The sequence below is a fragment of the Piliocolobus tephrosceles genome, chromosome 4 (genome assembly GCF_002776525.5).
Source record: "Piliocolobus tephrosceles isolate RC106 chromosome 4, ASM277652v3, whole genome shotgun sequence".
NCBI lineage: Eukaryota > Metazoa > Chordata > Mammalia > Primates > Cercopithecidae > Piliocolobus > Piliocolobus tephrosceles.
Window position 1 is genome coordinate 143,374,136 of NC_045437.1, and position 25,801 is coordinate 143,399,936.

The 25,801-nt window shown below is 39.5% G+C and overlaps 1 protein-coding gene across 3 annotated transcripts in view; it reads right to left on the reverse strand.

Annotated features, from left to right (window-relative positions):
* The window catches only part of STK32A (serine/threonine kinase 32A), a 156,086-nt gene that overhangs the window by 23,193 nt on the left and 107,092 nt on the right, over positions 1 to 25,801 (reverse strand). For 2 of the 3 annotated variants that reach the window (XM_023227003.2, XM_023227005.1), the window contains 3 exons: positions 21,673 to 21,710; positions 12,728 to 12,817; positions 2,675 to 2,772 (listed from right to left, as the gene is read on the reverse strand). In XM_023227003.2, the coding sequence (XP_023082771.1) occupies positions 2,675 to 2,772; positions 12,728 to 12,817; positions 21,673 to 21,710 (226 nt within the window). Of the gene's footprint in view, positions 1 to 2,674; positions 2,773 to 12,727; positions 12,818 to 15,399; positions 15,531 to 21,672; positions 21,711 to 25,801 lie in introns of those variants that run through there. The other variant, XM_023227006.1, reaches the window with a different exon arrangement.

The following is a 25,801-nucleotide window of genomic DNA, read 5'->3' on the forward strand; positions in this document are numbered from 1 at the left end:
TCTTTCTTTCTTTCTTTCTTTCTTTCTTTCTTTCTTTCTTTCTTTCTGATGAGTTTCGCTCTCATTGCCCAGGCTGGAGACAATGGTTGCTCACTGCAACATCTGCCTCCCAGGTTCAAGTGATTCTCCTGCCTCAGCCTCCCAAGTAGCTGGAATTACAGGCATCCACCACCACACCCAGCTAATTTTCTATTTTTAGTACAGATGGGGTTTCTCCATGTTGGTCAGGTTGGACTCGAACTCCTGATCTCAGGTGATCCACCAGCCTCAGCCTTCTAAAATGCTGGGATTCTAGGCATGAGCCACTGCACCAGGCCAGCTGAGGAGATTTCTAAGCAAAACTTTGAAGGAGTAACTTGGTTCCTCCTGTCTGCTTATAGTAAAATGTGAAAGGGATTGTTTGAATTGGAGAAAAAATAGTTAAGCAAAAAGCAACCAGAAATTGAAGATTTCTATCCACATTACAGAAAATGAGCAAGGCTGTTCAGAAGAGAACACTAGAGTGTAGCTGAACAACCAATTGATAGGCATAGAGGGCATAGCTCATGAACTTAATTAGTTATGTCAACAGCAGCCAGAAATAAAGAAGGGATTATACTAGCAGATGCTGCCAGTTTGAATTTAAGGAGGTAGAGAAGGTAGCATGGAATGAAGAAAGGCTGTCAGACTTCTTGGACTTTACAGGCTGGGACCGTAATGCTATCCAGCTGTGAACATGTGATATCCTTCAAGTAAAAGGAAGAAGGATCATGAAGGTGATTCAGAGATCATCAGGGCTGCCATTTCCATTATACGTCCAGAGTGCACAGGCTTGGGGAGCAGAGTTGCCTCCACCTCAGTTTCAAAGGGCAGGACTACCACCCAACAGAGCTGCGTAGACAGAGCCTTCACAGAGAGCCATGTGGGTAGTGCCTTTGTATAGAGCCACTTAAGCAAGTCCCCTCTCCCCATCGCCAGCCATGAGAGTGATGCTCCCATGCCCATGTAGATCTAGAGGGCAAACCAACAAACCAAAAAGATTATTCTCAAGTTTTAAGCCATAACAGAATTTGCTTTGATATGTTCTGGACTTGTTTAGGAGCTGATGCCCCTTCCTTCTTTCCCATTTCTCTTTTGAAATGTTGGAATGGGATTGTCTATCCCACAGCTATGGTACCACTGTATTTTGGAAGCACATAACTTGCTTGTTTTTGTTTTTTGTTTTTTTAGTGATGGGGTCTCATCTGTAGCTCAGGCTGTAGTGCGGTGGCAGGATCATGGCTCACTGCAGCCTCTACCTCCTGGGCTCAAGTGATCCTCCCACCTCAACCACTTGAGTAGCTGGGACCACAGGCATGCCCCACCATGCCTGGCTAATTAGAAAAAAAATGGTTTTTTACACACAGGGTCTCCCATGTTTCCCAGGCTGGATATTATATTCCTTGAGCTCCTAGGCTCAGGGAATCCTCCTGCCTCTTAAAGTGTTGGGATTACAGGTATGAGTCAGTGCCTGGCCACTTGTCTGCTTTTATAGGTTCACAGCTGAGGAGAAATTTTGCCTCAGGATGAATCATACCTCGAGTCTCACCCATACACAATTTCTATGATATTTAGATGAGATTTTGGACTTTAGAGTTGATATGGGAATAAGTTAAGACTTTTGGGACTGTTGAATGTATGTATTTTGCTTATGAGAAGGACAAGAATATTGGAGGGGTCAAGGGTAGAACGTCATGGACTGAATGTTTGTGTCCCACTCAAAATTCAGTTGAAGCCTTAACCCTCAATGTGATGGTATTTGGAAACAGAGCCTCTGAGAGGGAATAAGCGTTAGGTTAGTTTATGGGGGTAGGTCCCTCATGATGGGATTAGTGGACTTATAAGAAGACAAAGATCTCTCTCTGCCATGTGAGGACACAGAAAAAAGGCTGCTGTCTGCAAGCCAAAAAGAGACTTCACCATAACCCGACCATTCTGGCATCTTAATCTCGTATTTCCAACCTCCGTAACCGAGAAAATAAATGTCGTTATTTAAGCCATCCTGTCTGTAGTATTTTATTACGGTAAGCAGAGATGACTAAGATATAACTTTAGGAGCGTATTTCCATTATGTAATAGTTTGCACAAATTGTATAAAATATGTTTCAGCATGTTTGCTTTCTTTTCATCTCTTTTTTCTAGAAAAGAGTTTCTTAGTTTAAGAAATGTTTCCTTTAAAAGGAAATGACTCTAATTTGTCACTGAACCCAGAACCCAGGAGCCAAGTGATAGAAATCCAACACGACAGAGCATGAATTGTGTTGTATCAATAATTCACACTAGCCTTGGTGAGGTATGTCTGAATTAGAGTCCTGTACTGTGACTGCAAAATGAACTTTCTTTAAACAAACACAGATATTTACACAAGACATTTAGTGAGGTGTATTGATTTCCCCTCTTTGAGAGTTTATAATATCCATATTATTCCTTTACTTTTAACTGTGTAAATTAATGTTAATTGACTTGGTTGGTCCCATATGTGGGACAAATGAATTAACCTGTGTAGAAATCTCAAGGGGTGTTATCAACATCACATGGCATAGCTGATTTCAGCTTTCAAGTGAACCGCTTGGTTCGTAGCAAACAATACATTCTTTCATTCTAAAATAGAACTTGCTGGAAAACTAACGAAAGAGGAAATGCAATACTACAGTACCCGGCCTCTCAGCAGTTCATACGCCGTCACTCCCAGGGACCACCAGTCAACAGCAAAGGAATAGCCTGCTCCTTTTCTGGAGCTGAACATCTCGGGTGCTGAAAAACACGAAAAATTAGACCAATTCGATTCCCTGAGATGTTAATATTATATTTTCTCAACGTGTTCCTCCAAAGGAGAATTACCAGGATAAAAAATATAAACACTTTCATGGATGTTTATCATCCATTGCTAGATTACTCTCAGCAGGCAAACATTTCTGATTTTCTAATCTCTCTCAGTAGCCTCATTCATCAGCCAACACACACAGGCACACATGGGCTTTCGTGGGTAAACTCTTCTCTTATTTAGATCATGTACTGATTAAAATGTGGGTCCTATTGGGCCTCAAATATGTGGCTCACCCTAAAATCAAGAAGGCTAAGAAGATGTTATTTGTTTTGATTGGGAAGGTTTGAACTAAAGGATCTAAATTTTTATAACAGTTGCAGACAATGCTCCAAATTTGGTAGAGCATACATTGGACAATCTCTCTATCACAGAGTCACCTGGAAGCAGCAAGGGACACACTTGCAACCATCTGTTGGAGATGAGGGAGGGAGAAAAGAGGGAGCGAGCATTCTGGAGAGTGTAAGGTTTTACAACAGCTGTGGGTTCTTTACACTTTGTAACTGTAGTTCTTTCAATTGATTCCAATGGAAGGCAGAGCTACAGTCAATTTTACCCCCAGAGAGGACCCCCAAGTTATGCATTCTCTAAGCACTTTGACACACCATGAACCCTTTACTTACCCTTCTGCAAATAAACCTAACTCCTGAGGGATGTCATAGGGAGAATGAAGCACAAAGCAAAGGCAGGGGATGCTTCTGCATGCTTACCACTATATTCCTACTGTCTAGTACAGAACCTGGCATTCAGAATCACTGGAGAGAAATCTGTTGAATGAATGAACAAATCAATTGCTCAAGCAATAGTTGTGATCATTAGCTCTGCAGCTGTGCTGTCTGGCTTCAAATTCTACCTTCACTACTTATTGTGACCTTGAGAAAGTTGGCAGAGCCTGAGAAACAGCAAAATCAGAACAATAAGGGAATCTTCCTTTTTTTCCTTTTCTTTTTTTTTTTTTTTTTTTGAGACGGGGTCTCACTACATTGTCCAGGCTGGATTGCAGTGATACAATCATGGCTCACTGCAGCCTCGACCTCCCAGACTCAAGTGATCCTCCAACCGTGGCCTCTTGAGTAGCTGGGACTACAGGTGGGTACCACCACAGCCGGTAAAATTTTTGTGTTTTTTGTAGAGACAGGGTCTTGCCATGTTGCCCAGGCTGGTCTTGAACTCCTGGGCTCAGGTGATCCACCTGCTTTGGCCTCCCAAAGTACTGGGATTACAGGTGTGAGCCACTGCACCCAGCCAATAAGGCGATCTTTATAGAGTTAGAAATCAACAGTGATAATCCATATCAAAGTCTCAGTATGGCACCTAGCACTTATAAAGTGCTCAGGAGCATTGGGTATGCTTCTAGAGAGGCAAACATTCATAATAATTGGCCTAGTTGAAAGGCACGTATGACTGATCCCAAGCCTGCTGTATAAAGTGCTGGTTCTGGGCAAAGGAAACTGGTATGACATGGGTCCTGCACACACAGGTTTGCCCTACCTAGTGCACTCATGTTCTTTTTAAGTAAAATCCTGTGGACGACATCCAAGTAGAGAGGTAGAGTGTTTACATCCCAATGCCCAAGACTGGCCCTGACTATAAGAGCTTGATGCAGCAGGAATAAGTAGGGCTATTTCCCTAGTGCATTCACCTCTCATGCATCACTGCATCCTTTCTGCAAGTTACAGCTCCCAGTGCAATTTGGGAGATAATAGCCCTTACCCCACACTACTCCCACAGACGAGATGGACTATATTTCTGCTTTCCCTTCTCAGTATCTCACAACAAGTCATGTCAGATAGTCCCCAGGTGACAGGTGACAGACATGTCACTTAGAGAAGTTACAAAGAACTTTGAGGGATAATCAGAGCCACTGTGCTAAGAAAATGCCTATAGAATAAACATTACTCTAAAAAGGTATGTATCTGTCATATTGGATTATCCTTGGGGTTTACGAGAATATTCTTTTCACTTTCTTTCTTTCTTCCAGCGTTATTTATCCAGTATTATTTTTTATCCTCTTCTACCTGGTCTATTTTCAGGCATGAAAACATTTTAATACACATTTATTCATTCAGCAAATATTCATGGTATGCAAGGCATTGAAGCATTTTGGTGGAACATTAAGAAGAAACTTTATGACAACATACAAAAACATAACAGGTGAGTAATTCTTTGAGCCCTCAAATAGCTGAGAAACCAGAGGAGGAAGATATTGAAGAGCTTTCACCAACCCTTCAAGAAGATTCCCTGCACCTAAGAGAGTATTAAGAGAGTTGGAGAAGCGCTGTGTCCTTCAAAAAAGCCACTGAGTATTTTGTTTGGTATTGTTCCTTAAGTATTTCTATACATACATTCAGAAAAGTAAATAAAACACTGCAGAATTTAACAAACAGTTATATAAGCAAATGTCCATATAACCATAATACAGATCGAGAAATAGAGTCTTGTCGCCATCACTGTGTCCTAATCTGTTCATAACCCTAGAAGTCACTGTGCTAAATTTTATGTTAATAATTTTCTTGTTTTTCTATATAGATCAATCTCTATGTACATATTTTTAGACAATAGTTTAGCTTTGCCTATCTTATATAGCTCCCAGAAACTGTGGATAAATTGGCTAGCTACCTATTTATTTGTTTCAGTGCTTTATAATAAAGGAAACATCAACAAAACAAAAAAAAATCTGCTCCTTGTATTCTATAAAATTCCATTAAATTAAATCCTATTAAATCAAATCGTATTCCTTGTATTCTTTGGTGTCTTATTTTCTTACTCAATGGTATGCATATAAGATTTATGCAAGTTGCTCCATGTAGTTAAGTTTGTTCACTTTTAGTGCTATATGAATATACTGTAATTTACCTATTTATCCCATTGTTGATAGTCATTTGGGTTATTTTCAATTTGGGACTATTGTGAACAATGCACATTCCTATACATGTAAGACTCCTATAAGTGCATATCTCTTTAGAGTTCATTCCTGGCAGGGGAACTGTTGGTGATAGGAATGTGTATCTTTTCTGTGTACTAGAGAACACCAAACTGTTTACCAAAGTGGTGTATAAATTCACATTATGACCAGTATTAGATCAGGGTTCCTTTTGTTGAACATCCTTACCCACACTTGGGAATAACTGACCCTTTATTGCCAATCTGGGGAGTGTGTAATAGTATTTCACTGTGGTTTAAATTGGCATTGTCTTGTTTACTAATAAGCTTGACCACATTTTGATATGTTTATTAGATATTTGGATTTCCATCATTTGGTTTTCAGATTTTTTAAAAACATGGATATTAAATTTTGGTCAGGACATAAAGAAAGGGACCCAATGCTAATCTATACACGTAATGGAATTAATTCATGGAACTTTACAAAAATGATCCTAAATTTCATCTACAAGAAAAAAAATTGTGGAAGTAATATTTTTGGGAAAGAATGAAGAAAGAGTCCTGCATCCCATATATTAATTTATAAAGCTAAAGGTTTGAAATCTACAGAATATAGATGTTAGTACAAAAATGTATTTAGTTTATGATGAACATATTTCAAATTAGCATGGAAAGGGACTTATTTAATACATGGTCTCAAAACAATTATTTAATAGTCATACAAAAATAAAGTCAGATCCTTGCCACATATGTTCAGTCAAAATAATATACAGCAGAGTTAAGTAAAAAAAAATGAAAGCATAATCAGAATAAAACTATTAAGAAAACACATCTAAAATCTGGTAAGAAGGCCTTGCTAAGAATAGCATCAAACTTAGAAAACATAAAGTAAAAAGATAAGTGGCTTGATAATATTTTTAGCAAGCTTTTCGTGTCAAAAATAGGTCATAAAACAACAAATTAAAAATGAGAAATTATATTTGTAATGAAATGTACAACAAATATGATACACTAGGATTTCATATTCCAAATATACAAAAGGTAAGAATTATTTATATAATTAATAAGAAATATTGGAATAGGATAAAATTATTAACACCTTAATAGAAAAGGAGCAAATAATTTGAACAGGCAATTGACAAAAGAAGTCAGAGAAATACTGTGATGATATTACAATGCCATATCATTATTACTTATCTTTTTTGGGACAATTAAAGATATTGATAGTGTAGCACTGACGAGGATGCAGGGAAATGAATATCTTCAGACACTTCCAGAGCAAGTACAAAGCGATATGAATTTTCAGAACAGAAATGTATTAACATGTAAAGCCTTTGACCAGAAATTATTTTGCTCTTTTAATCAATCAAATTAATTAATTAAGAAATAAAAATTGCATATATTGTATACAACACTATGTTTTGAAATAAATACATTGTAGAATGGCTGAATAGAGCTAACTAACATGTGCATTACCTCACATTACCCACATTACCATTTTCTGTGGTGGGAACACAAAATTTTCTTTGAGTAATCTTCAGTAAGAGAACACACTATTATTTTTGAATGAAAATTTATCACAAAGAAATAAGTAAGTTCCAGGACATAATTCTGCTAAGAGGATTTTTACTACAAATTTAAATGTACAGGTTGAGTATCCCCTATCTGAAATACTTGGGACCAGATGTGTTCTGCATTTCATTTTATTTTTTTTCAGATTTTGAAATATTTGCACTACACTGGTTGACCATCTCAAATTCCCAAATCAATCCAAAATACTCCAATGAGCATTTCCTTAGAGCGTCATGTTGGCGTTCAAAATGTTTTGGATTTCGGAGCATTTTGGATTTGGGATGCTCTACCTGTATTTCAGAATGAGAAACAACCTAATATTCAACAATAAAAAACTGATTAAGAGAAGTGGGTTTCCATTTTTAGCAGAGGCATGTTTATTGACATGAACAAAGGGATAGTAGTGCAGCACGTAAAGAGTTAGGGCTCTGGCATCAGACCCCTATGACTGTCTCCAGCTTCACATTCAACAAGTTTCTTAACCTTTCAGTCTGCTAATTTCTGAAGTGAGAACAATATATACTATAACAATAGTACTATATATACAATATACTACTATAATTATATGTTAATATATTATACTGTAACAAAACTGTAATGATAGTACTGGTCCCACAGAATTGTTTTTAGTTTAAATGACATAATGCATGCAGTTAGAACGGTGCTTAACATTTAGGAAGAGCTCAGCAATGTCAGCCATTCTACCTTCATCACTTGTCACATCATCATCCATGTCTCAGGCACTGCATGCTTCTAGACTTGGGTTTAATTTCATGCTCTGCCAATCACTTGCTGTGTGATTATGATCACATGACTTACTCTCTCTCTAGGCCTGATTTTTTTTTTAACTTATAAAATCAAAACAATAGTAAAACCTATTTTATGGGGTTGAGAGTTTAATAATAAATGTTAAAAACTTAGCAAAGTGCTTGGAACAATAAATGTTCAATATATGATGCTATCATTATTATTACATTATAAAATGAAAATTTAGGTTACATTTAGCATTATCAAATATTTTTAAAACGTAAACAGTGTGTGTTTGTGCTTAGGAAAAAAGGTCTGGAAATAAACCATAAATATCTATTGGCAAAGGGATTAATGTACTTACCTTTTGCTTACTAGTCCATAGTGAACTTATTTTATATATATATATACACACACATGCACATACATATACATATATATATACATACATATATATATAATTTGGAGGAGAGTGTTTTAATTGGTTAACTCTAAGTAATCTGGATTATATTCACACAGACAAAGGAGAAGAGAGAAGGAATAATGGAGGGACCAGAGGGAGCACAGAGGTAGAAGACAATAAATTGTAAAAAGCAAAACTTCCTTGCTGGATCAAAGGTGGTGAAGAACTGGTATACTGTCTTATTATTTACAGAGCTATGGAACTGATTTAAAATATGCTTAGCATCTTGTGTTAGTAGATGAATATTTCTCCAATCTTCATTCAGTATTTTGGTTAGTTATCTTTCTTTTTAGAATTCTTTTGTTCTTTCTGGTGAATTGCTACTTAGTATCCTATGAAAGCACTATAAAATGGGTGCTGATAGATTTAGTAGATTCTACCAAATCATTGGGAGCATAATTTTTAAAAATAGACAGCAGACTTCTACTTACAATACCTCTGCAAAAGACTCCTATTCAAAAGGTGGAGTGTGGCAATCACATAATCATTTTGGAATAAGGCAAGAAATATTTGCAATATGTTAGCCTAACTAAGTTGACTCAGAACCATTTAAAAACTACAGATAAAAATATTTACAAATACATATTTTTATTTCTTGCTAATCTTCCTTTTAAGAAAAAGCTTGATTTCTCAAATCATACAGAGCTTGATTTAAATCTAGACTTTTCAGTTATTAACCATGTGATCTTGGCCAAATTATTTAGCTTCTGATTTTTCTCATTATAAAATAGTGATAAATATAGTCTACCCCATAGGGCTGCTGAGAAAAATAAATGAATAAATGAATGTAAAACATTTAACGCCGTGTCTGGTCCAGGGAAAGATTTCAAGAAATATTAGTCATTGTTAATTACAAGGGTAAAAGTGGAAGGTGCACAGAATTTTTCCTAGATTCCAATTCCCCAGTTCTATCTTGCGAGAAGACTAGAAATGCCAACGTTGAAAAAATTACATTATACAGATATTATACTTAAAACCACTGGGGAGAGGAAAGAAAGGTGGCCTCCTCGTACTTCTCTCACCATGGAAACCAACCCTGGAAACCCAGATGCACATTTTCTGATTTGGCTCCAAGAAAATAGCCCTTAATATGGAAACCCAGGAAACCTGGAGAAAAAACTCATCAGAGCAGCAGGCTTGGATATGCTTTTTTATCATCTGAGTACCATAGGTTTTAGGCAGAAAATAGGCTGAATTATATGTGTCCATTATTATAGAAGTAACAAAAGAGATTTATTCCCCCCACTGCTAATTGGAAGCCATGAAATTTGCAGTTGTTCAAGTATTATAGAAAATAAGGCTCATTTTTTTTTTCTCATAGAAGATTTCTGTTGGAAAGTGAGGTGGCTCTGCATGTAGCGGGTTCTCTTTTCCTCTTTCTCTCTCTCTCTTTAGTTACATGGGGGAAGAGAATGAAATACTAAAAGAAAATGGCATTGCTCTTGTCCTTGATTTCAAGTTAAAATATTTTGCCTTTGAATTACTCTGACCATATCTAGCTGATACAATTCATTCCACCCATGACTTAATTCCACCAGTTGAAACACCAATATTACCTGCTTTAAGCATCTTAACTAATTAGGGTAAAGCATGAGTAGTTGTTGTTGTTATTGTTGTTGGTTTGTTCTTTTGAGATGGAGTCTTGCTCTGTCGCCAGGCTGCAGTGACTCAATCTCGGCTCACTGCAACCTCTGCCTCCAGGGTTCAAGCGATTCTCCAGCCTCAGCCTCCCGAGTAGCTGTGACTACAGATGCACGCCACCATGCCCAGCTAATTTATGTATTTTTAGTAGAGACGGGGTTTCACCATGTTGGCCAGGATGGTCTCAATCTCTTGACCTCATGATCCGCCCGCCTCGGTCTCCCAAAGTGCTGGGATTACAGGCGTGAGCCACCGCGCCCCACCAAGCATGAGTAGTTTTTAGTCCATCATCTGACAGCAACTGTGCAGTGTCTAACTCCCTGTTTTTGCTGGATAAGGAGCTCGCCTAATGATAGCTCAGTCTGTTGCCTAGTAAGTTTTAGTCCTATTTGCTTATTACATTTACTTTAGATGCTTTACAATTCAGTTCTGTGAATTTTAAAACTATTCCCATATCTGATTCCAAGCTCCTTCACCCACTCTGCTGGACTGGTTTCAGCCACCCCGGAGTGGAGGTGGAGGACTGATCTGGCTCTCACACATGTCCTTCTACCTTTTCCTAGAAAGCACTATTTGTTTTAGGACATGAAAGAAGGGTAGTAGAGGCAGGGAGGTCCTCACACATGTGCTAACCATGCAGAGTAATCTCTCTTTAGGGGTCTGTGGCAGAAGTTGTGAATCCTAGCTACACAGAGGAATTATGCTAAGAGCTTTAAACCACCTTATGCCTAGGCTCCACTCTCCATAATTCTGATATGTTGAGCTCCACTGGGACTTGTGGTGTTTTCAGGAAGTCACGCTGACAGGAGCCTCCCTCCCTTCCAGGCTATACTCCTGGGCATTGGAGGGTCGCATGTGAAGCGGGATCACAGCCTATAGCTAATCCACCTCCCTTCTCCCCAGCACAGTCACATTCACTGCATACCTGTCTCCTGCTGCTATGATCCCCAGAAAGACTGGCCCCCAAACTCATCAACCTTCCATGGCCAACCAGGCTGTGTTAACTCCAGGACCAGTCAGCAAGTCCGGTAACTACACAAATATCTAACCAAGAATGAAATTCCAGGTACCTCTTCTTGCAGTTACTCTAACAATTTACAGATAATTCTTTTGAGATCTGACTCACTTGCCTTAGGAGCAACCACAGGGAGAAGGGAGGGAGAACGCCCTCTTTCTGAACACTGTGTGCCCCTCAAGGGCACTAGCTCTCTCCTTACGTTGTTGGGGATGGACAGGAGGTAAAGCTAGTTCTGCTAAAAACTAGTTCTGGTGTCTATGTAGAGATGGCTGCTCCCACCAGGTGAACTTAGAGTTTGTAATTGATTTGTTTCCACAACTAAACGTGAAACCAACTGACAATTTTGCATCTAACACTATCTTTTTGGTCACCCCTTAGTAAATGCTGAATCGTCAAGGCAAAAACAAGTTCCTCACCTCGCTGCACACAAGATACTACAAAGACATTTAAACTTTCTGAGGCAGAATTTCCTCACCTTTATTTATTTTTTAAAAATAATTTATTTGTTTTTAGAGACAGAATCTCACTCTATCACCCAGGCTGGAGTACAGTGGCATGATCATAGCTCACTGCAGCCTCCAACTCCTGGACTCAAGCAATCCTCCTGCCTTGGCTTCTAAAGCAGCTGGGACCACAGATGCACGCCAGCATCCAGCTCCAGAATTTCCTTATCTTTAAAAAGAAGAATTCATGGGATTGTTATGGCACTACAAGTAAATCTAAAATTATAGCTGGGAATGCATTTTGTAAAGTTTATAGCTCTATGCATGTAATGCAGTATTATGTAAATAATGGTTAAAATAATACTTTGCCACTTATTGCCATTCTACTTATTACTGTTTTGTCTTTTTTTTTTTTTTTTTATTGAGACGAAGTCTCGCTCTGTCGCCGGGCTGGAGTGCAATGACACAATCTCGGCTCACTGCAACCTCCACCTCCCAGGTTCAAGCACTTCTCCTGCCTCAGCCTCCCAAGTAGCTGGGACTACAGGCATGTGCTACCATGCCCAGCTAATTTTTGTATTTTTAATAGAGACGGTGTTTCACCATGTTGGCCAGGATGGTCTCAATCTCTTGACCTCATGATCCGCCCACCTTGGCCTCCCAAAGTGCTGGGATTACAGGCGTGAGCCACTGCACCCGGCCTTGTTTGGTTCTTTTTTTTTTTTTTTTTATAAATCTGCTCCCACTAGAATGTAAGCTCCAGGAGCTGAAGACCTTGTCTGTGTTGCTTTCTACAGGGTCACCGGCATCTGAAACAGTGCTAAGCACACAGAGACAGTTAGTAGGTATTTATAGAATTAGTTAATATTCTTGTTAGGAAGTGGGTACAAATGGTCTTCCTTGACTCATGAAATAAGTTTTCAAAATGTAATCCATGGTCCTTTCCTATCAAAATCATCTTGGGTGCTTGCTAGTGGAGAAGAGCCATGAAATCAGAAGCTCCACAGGTAAAGTCAGACAGGAACTTATCAGTTCTAGCTGCAAGTCCCAGATGATTCCACCTATAATAGATGGTGTTTACAGGAATGAAAAACAAAAGCCACTCATGAAACCCATACCCATGTAAGGCTTGGTGCCAGCCATGGTGGTAATCTGTGTCTCCCTGGGCAGCATCGCAGCAATGTTGAAATCTGTGATGTGCACGTGCCCTGCAGAGAGAGAAGAACCACACAGAAAGTTAAGTCCCATTCAACCCAGTGGCACAACCATGCTTCTAACTGAAAGCACCCAATTAGTCTGTTAATTCTTGTAGGCTAGTTGCAGTCCATCTCAAGGCCAATATGGTCTTAAACCAGCAATTCTCCATTTCATGATATGCAATGATTAGTCTCTGTAAGTCTGGAGTTCAGCCTCAGAAAGTTTTACCCTTAGTAGTTAAGAATTTGTGGTTAGGTCATTCTAGTTAGGCGTATTTTGTCTGTTGGTGACATTTTAAGTTGGTTTAGCCTATGAATATTATGAAGGAGACAGCCAAAAGATACTCAAAGTATCACGTTTCCAAACATCTCTTACGGGATTTTTTTTTTTAAAGAGGAAAACAGGCTGGGCGCGGTGGCTCACCCCTGTAATCCTAGCACTTTGGAAGGCTGAGGCGGGTGGATCACTTGAGGTCAGGAGTTTGAGACCAGCCTGGCCAAAATGGTGAAACCCCATCTTTACTAATAATAAAAAATAAAAAATTAGCCCGGCATGGTGGTGGGCGCCTGTAATCCCAGCTACTTGGGAGGCTGAGGCAGGAGAATCACTTGAACCTGGGAGGCAGAGGTTGCAGTGAGCTGAGATCACACCATTGCACTCCTGCCTGGGTGACAGAATGAGACTCCATCTCAAAAAAAAAAAAAAGAAAAAAGAAAAAAAAAAAGAAAAGTAAGAGGCAAATATTATTACTACAAAACTGGCATGAATATGGATACAAATATTTATTTCCTAGCCAAGAAAGCATCCGTTTTCTCCAAGTTTTTCTAAAATATTTTTGTATATATTTTTGGTCTGATAGTTCAGGTTGGCCTCATCAGTCCGCAACAAAATAACTGTTATCAAGGGATGGGGGGTGGGGGGCAGTGGGGGGCGGGTGGGAGATCAACTTTAGTTGTTTTTTTTTTTTTTAATTTAATGTAATTTTTGGCTGGGCGCGCTGGCTCACGCCTGTAATCCCAGCACTTTGGGAGGCCTAGGCGGGCGGATCACGAGGTCAGGAAATCGAGACCATCCTGGCTAACACGGTGAAATCCCCGTCTCTACTAAAAATACAAAAAATTAGCCAGGCATGGTTGCAGGCGCCAGTAGTCCCAGCTATTCGGGAGGCTGAGGCAGGAGAATGGCGTGAACCCGGGAGGCGGAGCTTGCAGTGAGCCGAGATCGCGCCACTGCACTCCAGCCTGGGCGACAGAGAGAGACTCCGTCTCAAAAAATAAAAATAAAAATAATCTAATTTACTTTTTTTTTTTTTTTTGAGATGGAGTCTCACTCTGTTGCCAGGCTGGAGTGCCATGGTGTGATCTCGGCTCACTGCAAGCTCCGCCTCCTGGGTTCAAGTGATTCTTCTGCCTCAGCCTCTCGAGTAGCTGGGATTACAGGCGTGCACAACCATGCCCAACTAATTTTTTTATTTTTAGTGGAGACGGGATTTCACCATGTTGGCCAGGGTGTTCTACGATTTCCTGACCTCGTGATCTGCTTGCCTTGGCCTCCGAAAGTGTTGGGATTATAGGCGTGAGCGCTGCGCCCGGCCAATGAGTTTCATTTTTAAAGGGATTCTATAAAGAGCATTAGACCGGGAGCCGGGAGGCCTGGGTTCTGCCTTGAACTCTGCCTCTAACACGTAGTGGACTTTAAGTCCTTTTCCAAGGTGGATCTAAATTTTCCTTTATATAAAAAAAGAAGTGGTAGACTAAATGATCTCTAGGGTCTGTCTCAGCTTTAACACCCAAAGCAATATAGTGTGGTTCTAATACTTGTATTTGGCAGGGAACACACTCTATGAGGTGCTGTAGGGTCCCTGCATTTACAGCTAGAGGGAACAAAAGGGCAGTGCCAGAAGCTCAGGCAGACAAGCCTATTATGTTAGCTGTTGGCATGACAGTCATCTGCTTCAGAGAATCTTCAAGTGTTGGCATTTCCATTTACATGTGTCTGTGGTTTTGATGAGATACAGCTGTAATTGGAGGGCATGTCATCAGATTCTTCCAGGGCCCACAGTCCACACTCCCCATATTAAACTTCATTGTCTGCTCCCTGATAGTATCCAGCCTAACGCTAAACATAAATCTCACTGCCTTTATCACCAGGATTTTATTTTGTGCAGAAAGTGTTTTGGTTTTGTTTATGTGATGATATTTCAGTAAAGTAAAAGTAGCACTCATAGAGTTAAAAGGTATTCTTGCCGGAGTGGCACTAATGACTGATTTCAATAACTTACTCTATCATAGCATAGGTTGCCTCCGTTTTTTCTTTTTCTCTTTCTCCCCATAGGTTCTGCTCATAGTGTTGGACCAGTGATTCACAAAGTTTAATACAAATCAGGTGAGTCTGGAGATGGTTGTGAAGCGTCTGTTTCTTGGAGTCAGCCTGCTTGACTTCAAGTCTAGGTTCTACCACTAACTAGCTGTGTTACCTTGAAAACGTCACGTATCCTCTCTGTAAAGGTGGAAAGATAATCATAGTCTTCTCAAGGGGTTATTGGAAATATTAAATGAAATAATGATTACAGGAGACTTAGCACAACATTTGGCAAGAAGTAAGCGTTTAATTGTTGATATCTGTCATTATCAGAAACTTCAGTGTAATTTTGCAAAATACATGTGCCTGGGCTTTGGGCTCCTGAAACTCCAATTCAGTGGGACTTGTAGGAGAGCCAGGTATCTGTAGTAAAAACAACAAATTCCACAGGTGATTCAGATGAGCAGCCAGACTTGCAGCTATCTACTTTAGTCTGCATAGATTTTCCAAGCTGACTCAGCTACAAGATTATCTATGCTCATGTAGAAGTGGAAGGTAGAGAAGGTTTTAGAGCTAATTGGTTCCTACAATGTAGTGCCCAGACCAGAAGTATCAGCATCACCTGGGAATTTGTTAGATATGCAAATTCTTACACCCCACTCCTCCCTGAGCTCTATTATACTAAATCAGAAACTCTGTGGGTTGGGCGCCAATGTTTAAATAAGCCCTCCAGGTGATTATGAGACCTAATAAAGTTTGAGATTACAGTTTTAAGAGAAGGCCTGGCTTAGCAGAACATCTCAACTCTGGTGAGTACTCATTACTTGTCAGTTGAAAGAATGTTGAATGTTTTCCTTTTAAGTGTTGTTTACACTTACATGATGAATTCATTTTTCAAAATGTTGTTGTACAAAGCTTTCTAATTAGCCTAGTGAGGTAGGCCATATTTTATATATGAGTCATTTATGGCTAAGTTCAAAAGACCCAAAAGTTACAGAGCTGGAGTTTAGACCTAGAATTTTGTCTAGGATCCCTTTGTCAGGCTATGAATCTACCAAAAACTTTGTGTGCTGTATCACAAGACCAAAGAACTGAAAACCTAAAACAATTTCTGATTGGCTCAGAGTTCTAGTCCACTTCCAGGATGCCTATTTAAGGACAGGGAGAAATTATTTGAGGGTCAGGTTCCACTGGATCTTCTAGCCTGGTGCTCCTGAGCTAAACAATGAAAGCAGAACTTCACAGAGTGCTGGTCCTAAGCCTCAGTCCCAGGCCCGGCTACAGCCATGCCTTGCTTCTACTTACCATGGTGACCTATCTGCCAGGTTCCCTTCTGTGTTTTGAAAATGAAATTTGACTGCTGGATCACAGGAAAGGGTTCACTCTTCTACTGATTGAAGGACACAAGAATTGTCTTGGGAATGAAGGACTCCTCTGGCTTTTTTCATAAGCCCAGGCCTTGAGTGAACTTTAGAGCAGAGTTTCTCAACCTCAGCACCATTGAAATATTGGTGCTGGTAATTTTTTGTAGCGCAAACTGTCCTGTGCTTTGTGGGATGCATGCTAGCATCCTGGCCTCTACCCACTAGCTGCTGATATCACCTCCCAACCCTGGCTGGAATCCTGATAATCAAAAATGTCTCCAGAAATTACCAAATGTCCCCTGCAGGGAGAAGCAGTAGAGCAAAATCATGGCCAGTTGAGAATCACTACCTTAGTGAAAAGTTTTTTCAGGTTCAAGCCTCAGAACTTCCTAATTTACCATCCTAGGAGAGAGTTTCTGCCTTTTCTTTTTGCCTCTATTGCTTGGGACAGAGGATCATATAAAAAAATCTGAATTCATCTTATGATGCCATTGAATTCAGTCATCATTGTTGTCATCATTTACACTCTTACTGCTCCTGTGCACAGCCTAAGAATCTCTGTCATCAACACAGTACTCTAGGGCACCATAACCACTTGGTTGGCACTGCTCCCAACTTTTAAGTCTCTCCTACTTGCAGGTGTTTAGAATATGTGCCCCACATTTTTCTGAGATGCTTGCTGAAAATGCATATCCCTAGGTACTACCTAGGGAGTGATTATCTGGGGATAAGTTACTGTATTCTATACTGTATGTTGTTTTAAAAGGACACTGTCCACTTTATCTTTTGGCATATGTTGAGACTCTGCAATGAAAAGGCTGTTAAGATGGCAGCCTCGGTTTTTTCTCACCTCCTACACCGAGTTTTTGCCTCTATTCCTTGTAACAGTATGGTATTAAGAAACCTAAGTGACAGATGATGACATAATTGTCATTTTCTCTGATATGTCAAGCAGATATTACTGTTCCTCTAATTGTAGCATTTCCTGAATAAGAAAAATACAAGAATTTTAGACACTATGGAATTGACAGAATTGGATGGGGTACTTAAATTGGTAGGAAATGAAAATATACATTAGGATAGTGGGTCGGGAGTCACACAAGACCTAATGCCATCTTGCTCTGAACTAGTAAATGGGACATTTAGGGAGAACAGTACAGATGTGCTCTAAGTTAAAAACATTTTTTTAAGGCAAATTCTGATGTACCAGAAATATTTATTCACACAGAGGATTTCCTGTTTTACAACTGGCTCCTTTAAATGTCAATCTTTTCAGATGAATATAAAGAATATGAATCAGTAAGAATACAAGTTTCTGCCTGTTACTGAATCGTGTTGCATTAAAATGTAAGCAACATGGTATGATACACAGCTCACTTGTAGGGATGGGCATAGGAGGCACCAGAGAGACAGGTGGTTACCCTTCACAGTGGGTACAATTTCTACACAAGAGTCCCATGCGACAGCCCCTCAGGGATGAAATATTGTAAATGGAGATAGAGAAGGCAGATGAGGTCTTGAAATATGAGCTCCACATGAAAAGTCACACCAGCAGACACTCTAAAAAGCAGGCATTGATTTGTGGTTCAGCTGATTCTCACAAGATCAGCTGTACATAATGAGCTGGGGGGAGGTGAACAACAGGAATTTATTCATCGAAAAGCGGTTAGTTATGTTCCTTGAGTAATGTCTGAGAGTCCAACTTTTTCAGAATCTGAACAAACAGAAAGTAAATAACTTCAAAAAAATTATTATCTCCAGAAAGAGATCCCCAAGACAATGTTTACAAAAGGGCTCTCGGTCTTTATTGTTTGCTCACTTCTGTACCATTCATACACAATCCTTCCCAAAGCAATTGATTTTCAAATTGAGTTAGGGTAGGAATATAATACAGAAAAGCCTCTTCTTAATTCACGGACCAAATTTTAAAAAACCTTGAGAATGAAGGCAGTCATTGTAAATAAGACACCAGATAACAGAGGCAGACTGAGACTCTCTCTCCGGCACACTGGAATGATGGCTTGTATCCTGTAAGCAACAGAGCCCCAGCTCCACAAAGAATAACATGTCATGACTGCGCCCTTGCCCTCTGCACACATGAAAGACCGCAAATGGACACAGAAAGTGTAGTTACCTGAGGATGAAGGGATAAACAAAATGGTTTAAACACAAGATCTAAGAAGTAGACAAGCAGAATATTTGGTATATCACTTCTGAAATCAAAATAATTATTTGGGAAAGATAGCTTTTACAGATTCTATCTGGTAGAGATTTCATGCATATTAGGTATGTGTCAGCATAGACAAAGTCACATAAAACAAGATGAAGCATTCCCAGCTTCCTTTCCAAGAAAAGAAAGCCATGACTCCCTCATATGAATTGTACTAATATTTGACTTTTATTGAGTGATTTCTTGTGACAGTCATCACATCAAGTACTTTACACATATTAGGTCAGTCTTTACAATGACCCTAAGATGTAAGTGTTCTTTTGATCCCTGAAAAAACTAAGACAAAGTTTAGGCAACTTGTCAAACCTCTCAGGACTAGTCAATGAGTGAGATGGCCGGGCGCAGTGGCTCACATCTGTAATCCCAGCACTTTGGGAGGCTGAGGCGGGCAGATCACGAGGTGAAGAGATCAAGACCATCCTGGCTAACACGGTGAAACCCTGTCTCTAATAAAAATACAATAAATTGGCCAGGTGTGATGGTGGGCACCTGTAGTCCCAGCTACTCGGGAAGCTGAGGCAGGAGAATGGCATCAACCTGGCAGGTGGAGCTTGCAGTGAGCACAGATCACGCCACTGCACTCCAGCCTGGGTGACAGAGCGAGGCTCCATCTCAAAAAAAAAAAAAAAAAAAAGTAGATGAGTGAAGTGTGTTTTGAATGAAGTCAATCTGACTCCAGAATTCACATTCTTAGCTACACTGTTACACAATTAATCTTTCATAAGGGTAGTCTCTAAGGGTGGTTAAACTTGAAGATTAATTGATTTCTTCAGGTTTTCCTTCATCTGCGATGACCAAGTCGCCAAGAAAATGAGGAGGAAGAAGTTGACTGAAGGCGAACAGGATGTCTTAATGATAGAAATAAGATGAAGCCATGGATGAGACCTGGGATGAAAACGCTGTTCTCTGAATGGAGGATAAAGCTTGGAAAGTGTTGGATTGATAGGACCTATATGCCTCCATTCAGGGCCTCTATCAATGGTGGAACAGCAGAAATCATGCACAAAGGCACCCAGCTGAGGGAGCAAGTGAGGCCTAAATCCTAACTTGGGTTCTTCCTGGTAGGCCATATGCTGTTAGGAAGCTGTGGCGGGCAGAGGGAGCACTTTGCCCTAAGTTCCACAAAGGTGGCCTCTATAGGCTAGAAAAGAAGCTAGTGGTAATGGTTTCTTCCCCCCAACAAGAGACAGGGTCTCTCTGTGCTGCCCAGGCTGGATTCAAACTCCTGGGCTCAAGGGATCCTCCTGCCTCAGCCTCCCAAGTAGCTGGTACTACAGGTGCCTGCCACTATACCTAGCTCTGAATAGCTGGTATTTTAAAGAAAGTCACCTTCATGCTAAATCTCACCATTGCTTACATTTCTGAGAATCAGAGACTCTGTTTTCAAATGTCAGAAGCAGTAAAGGTAAGGAAGAAATAAGGCATCGGAAGAAAGTGGAAAAAATCTTTTTGGACAGTCCGTAAATAAGTAATGACACTGAGCTTTGAAATTAGAGGTCATATACCAGTGTTTCTTAGCCCCCTGAGCACAGGTGGGATCAGGCAAATCAGGCTCAAAACTAGGTAAATAAATAATGAGAAATAGATGGTACTTGGAGTTTCAGTTCCACTTGCAAATCCTTTTTGTAAAAATTGAATAAGAAGCTTTTAAGATTTAGGACTCTCCTCATCTAGCAGCCTTCTAAAGACATAACAAAGAGCTTATTGACACTGTTAACATTTATAACATACAGTCTGTGTGCCCTACAGATCTTCCCTGATGTTCTAATAAATCCAAATATACACAAAAATCAATATTAGGAAGAAATTATACACATTTAATCACTGCAGGCAAAAGGTTATTCTAGAGGGTATAATCAGTAGTTCTTGAAATTCAGCGTTCACTTACCACCATCTTGATTATTGCCATATCCCTATATCACAAATCTGGATAACACATATACTTTTATGTTTTTCTTTTACTGGTTTTTGGCAAACTGAAATTTTTAACGAGAAAACTTGATATCTCTTTTGATATACATTGGTACATATTAGTTATGTGCTGGCATAGACAAAACCACATAAAACAAGATGAAGTAGTTCCAGCTTCCTTTCCAAGGGGAGAAAGCCATGACCACCTCAGAAAAATTGTACCAGTATTAGACTTTCAATGAGTGATTTCTTCATGACAGTCACTGCAAGTCTTTACAATGACCCTAAGATGTAAGTATTCTTCTGTGATATCAAAGTAAATGTAAAAACCAATTTGTAAATGTAAAACCAATTTGCCTTTTATAAGAAGGAATGCAGAAAAGTAGATGCAATTGTTCTCACTCATAGGTGGGAACTGAACAATGAGAACACTTGGACACAAGAAGGGGAACATCTTACACCTGGGCCTGTCGTGGAGTGGGGCAGCAGGGAGGGATAGCATTAGGAGATATATGTTACGTAAATGATGAGTTAATGGATGCAGCACACCAACATGGTACATGTATACATATGTAACAAACCTGCATGTTGTGCACAATACCCTAGAACTTAAAGTAGAATAACAATTTTTTAAAAAGTAGATGCAATGAGAACAAAATAATGTCATGAATATCTAGATAGATGCTATTGCTGGCCAGATGCGCTCAGCTTGAGGCCTTCTGTATTATTATAAAAAAATAGGTGATTGTGTGTTATATTAAGGTCAAAAAACACTAAAAAATTTTGATGGTTTTCTTGAAGAAATATAGTAGTGGAAGAAAATGGAGTAGAATAGGATTTTCTCATTAGGTAAATTCAATGTGATTTAAGGGTGTATTGTTGCACTATAACCTGCCATACGTAATAAAGTTTCCCCATATTGTCTATGAGGAGTGTGTACGTAGAGCTCAACTGAATAGAGCAAAATACCTTTTTTCATGTGTAATACCCCTCTGCTGGGAATAACCAACTTTTCTACATGCATGTCATGTACTTGATTAGAAACAAATCACTCACTTACCATGTTCATCAAGTAAAATATTGTCAGGCTTCATATCCCTAGAGGAGTAAAAAGAAAAAAGAAAGTTGCTCATAATAAAACAAACAGAACTAAGGGGTAGGGGCAAGAAAATGCTCAAGAAAGCCAGCTAGAGTTGAAACAATGTACTAGCCTCTCAATACTCATCTTCTCATTCAATTCTCACAGTAAATTTATGAAACAGAAAATACCCAATTTCTAAATCAGAAAACTGAAGCTTAACCCAGGTCACGGAGCTAGTAAATGGAAGAACTGGGCTCTGAACCAAGGCCTCTGTCATTCAAAAACTCAGACTCTCAACTTCCTATAGCATATTGTATCTAAGCATGTAGATATTGGTCCATCGGATCATATAAAGCATTTACAGTGCCATAAAGTAACATTAGTAGTATTAAGCATCATTTTCTTATGTAACTCTAGAATTACACAGATGATATGAACTTAAAGACTATAAATGGGAAAAACATGATTGATAATGTAGTTATACAACCACCCCGTGTCTCCCTTTGCCTCCTCACATCCACACCTGCTGTTGCTTTGCCTGAATTAGAGTCCTCTCACTGAGTGCATTCAGACAACACAGATTCAGCCTAACCTCACAGCTCAGATGCCACTTCCTGCTGGAAGCCTTCCTGATTTTTCAATTCTGGGTCAAATTCCCCCTAACCCCATATATTCTGACCACACGGGATACTTCTTCCACCGTAACATTTATCACACTTTATCACACACTTGGTTCTGTTTATTGATAATGGGACTTGTTACTCATTAATATTTTGGAGTAAAGAGTAAGCTGACAGACTTGGTCTGTCAAAGATTAAGGTATTATTATTCTAGCAGCATGAAAGCCATTTGACTAGGCTGAAAATGTGTTCTCAAAACCAGTTTCAGAATTTCTTCCCTAATGGATTCTATGAATTTAGGCTGAAGGGCTTTAATGGTACGTTAGGGAAAGGCAGTAAAAATCTGAGAGTGGAAAAGTGAGGGCTATTATAAAGTACAACGTGATTCTTTGATTCAGGAGTGCTCCTTACTATAATATTCACCAAGGCTTTGCAAACTCTATCGTTCTATCCTCCAAGTATTAACCATCAGACTACTCCCTTCATTGGAAGAAGGTGGGTTTTGTGCTCTCCTATGGATTTTTTTTTTTACTTTGCTATTTTTTCAGTCATTTTAATATAAAAATTGTGTGTTTAAAGTGGCCAACATGATACTTTGATGTAGCAAATTTCCAGTATATAATACAATGTTACTAACTATAGTTATCTTGCTGTACATCAGTGTGTAAAAAACTGGTCCAAATCTTTCACTAACTACCCTAGGAATAATAATTAAGTAACTATAGGTCTTATAATATCCTAAAAAAATATTTTGGCCAGGCAGAGTGGTGTGTACCTATAGTCCCAGCCACTCAGGAGGTGGAGGAGGGAGTATCACCTGAGCCCAGGAGTTTGCGGTGCATTGCACTATGATTGTGCCCTGAATAGCCACTGCACTCCAGCCTGGGCAACAAAGCAAAATCCTGACTCGAAAAATTTTTCTAATCTCTGCAAGTTTTCCAAGTGGACCATGATGTCAGGGATGGTTTCTTGATTAATATCATATTCTATCCCAGAGCCTCATGGTCAGTAAATGAAGAACTTAATGACACCCAGAGAAATTCCAGTGCACTCAAGAAGGCTGATCCTAACAGTATATACAGAGCACTGTGACACTGTGGCACACCATCAAATACTCTCTGCAGCATAAAGCTAGAGATAAACCAGGTGTTTGGCTCTTTCTACCTCTTCAGATCTGAATCCAGTGAGCATCAGGTACTGTTTGCCAGGTGAGAAAGAGGCCTAGAGGAGCCCTACCAAGGATGGATGAGAGTTGAGTGAGGCAAGATCAGTATAAAATTTCTTGGCCTGAATTTATGAGGACTTACTGGGAGAAATTAATTGCTGTGGATTTGACATTTTATGAGCTTTCTGTTAAATCCCTGAGCACCATTTTTCTTATTTATTGAATCCATACATCACTGTGCTAACTACTTTTCCCAGAAACTACTTTGAAACTTAATAACACGGAGATCAGAGAGGGAACAATTAGTTTAATGAGATACTTCTTAATTAAATCTTGTATTCATTTATTCATCAGATATTTCCCTACTTTGGTAAGTCACTGTAGTAAGATACAGAAAACCTAAAGATAAATGAGACATAGTTCCCTTGGGATGGAAAGGATGAGAAAGCTTCATAAAGAACAATGATATAGAATGGGAAAGGGGTATTTTTACCACAAATTCAGAGAAAGAATATAAGAAAAATTTAAGAAAAATGTGTAAGAGAAAGTGGATTTGTAAACGTAAAAATAAATTACCTAAGCTTAGATTCTAACTATATAGTTTCTCCAAAGCATAACAGGGTAACATCTAATTCACTACAGGGTAAATTGCAGTATGGAAGGTTGTTTATTCATATACCAGGAGAGAGCAAATGAAAAGAAACTTAGTATGCTCTATTAAAATTCCTACTAGAGCAAGTTGAGATTTTCTAGTTCTAAATTTTAGCACCACTTCTTTACCTTTTCAGTCTTCTCAAGTAAAAATAAATATGAAATAACTTACAATATATTTCTTTCATTGAAAGTAGTCTATAATATATTTTAACTTAGTGGATAATAAGCCTGGATATGCTTCAAAATCAACTGGGGAGATTTGAACAGTGCGGATTCTCTTGTCAGGGGCATTCAGACCAGAGTAACTCCATCTTGAATAGGTGAGATAGGAATTTAGTGATCAGCAGGACTGCTTTTGCAAGGTACAGGTCACAAAGACCCTGCTGATAGAAATAAGATGCAGTAAAGAAGCTGGCCAAAATCAAGATGGTGACAAAAGTGATCTCTGGTCATCCTCACTGCTCATTATACACTAATTATAATACATGAGCATGCCAAAAGACACTCTCACCAGCACCACGACAAATGCCTTGGTAATGTCTGGACACTACCTATATGGTCTAAAATGGGGAGGAACCCTCAGTACTGGGAATTCCCCAAAGTCTTAACTCATTTCAGCATTAACTCAGAAGTCCACAGTAAAATGTCTCATCTAAGATAAAGCAAGTCCCTTTTGCCTATGAGCCTGTAAAATCAAAAACAAGTTAGTTACTTCTTAGATACAATGGGGTTACAGGCATTGGGTAAATACACTCATTCCAAATAAGGGGAATTGGCCAAAACAAAGGGGCTACAGGTCTCATGCAAGTCTGAAATCCAGCAGGGCTGTATAATCTTAAAACTCCAAAATAATCTTCTTTGACTCCATGTCTTACATCCAGGTCACACTGATATAAGATGTGGGTTCCCACAACCTTGGGCAGCTCCACCTCTGTGGCTTTCCAGGGTATAGCCCCCTTCCTGACTGCTTTCACTGGCTGGCTTTAGATGTCTACAGCTTTTCCAGGCACATGGTAGAAACTGTTGGTGGATCTACCATTCTGGGGTCTGGAGGACAGTGGCCTTCTTCTCACAGCTCCACCAGGCAGTGTCCCATTGGGGACTCTGTGTGTGGGTTCCCACCCTACATTTCCCTTCCACACTGCCCTAGCAGAGGTTCTCCATAAGGGCTCTGCCCATGTAGCACACCTCTGCCTGGACATCCAGGCATTTTCATACATCCTCTGAAATCCAGGCAGAGGTTGCCAAACCTCAATTCTTAACTTCTGTGCATCCACAGGCCCAACACCATGTGTAAGCCACTAAGGCTTGGGGCTTGCATTCAAGGGGTCTGAACTGTATGTTGGCCCCTTTAGAAACAGTTGGGATGCAGGGCAGCAAGTCCTGAGACTACATAAAGTAGCAAGGCCCTGGGCCCAGCCTATGAAACCAGTTTTCCTCCCAGGACTCAGGGCTTTGTGATAGGAGGGGCTACCTCTGACATGCCCTGGAGACATTTTCCCCATTGTTTTGGCAATTAACATTTTGCTCCTCATTACTGATGCAAATTTCTGCAGCCAGTTTGAATTTCTTCCAGAAAATAGGTTTCTCTTTTCTATTCTATCATCAGGCTACAAATTTTCTGAACTTTTATTCTCTGCTTTTCTTTTAAACCTAAGTTCTAATTCCA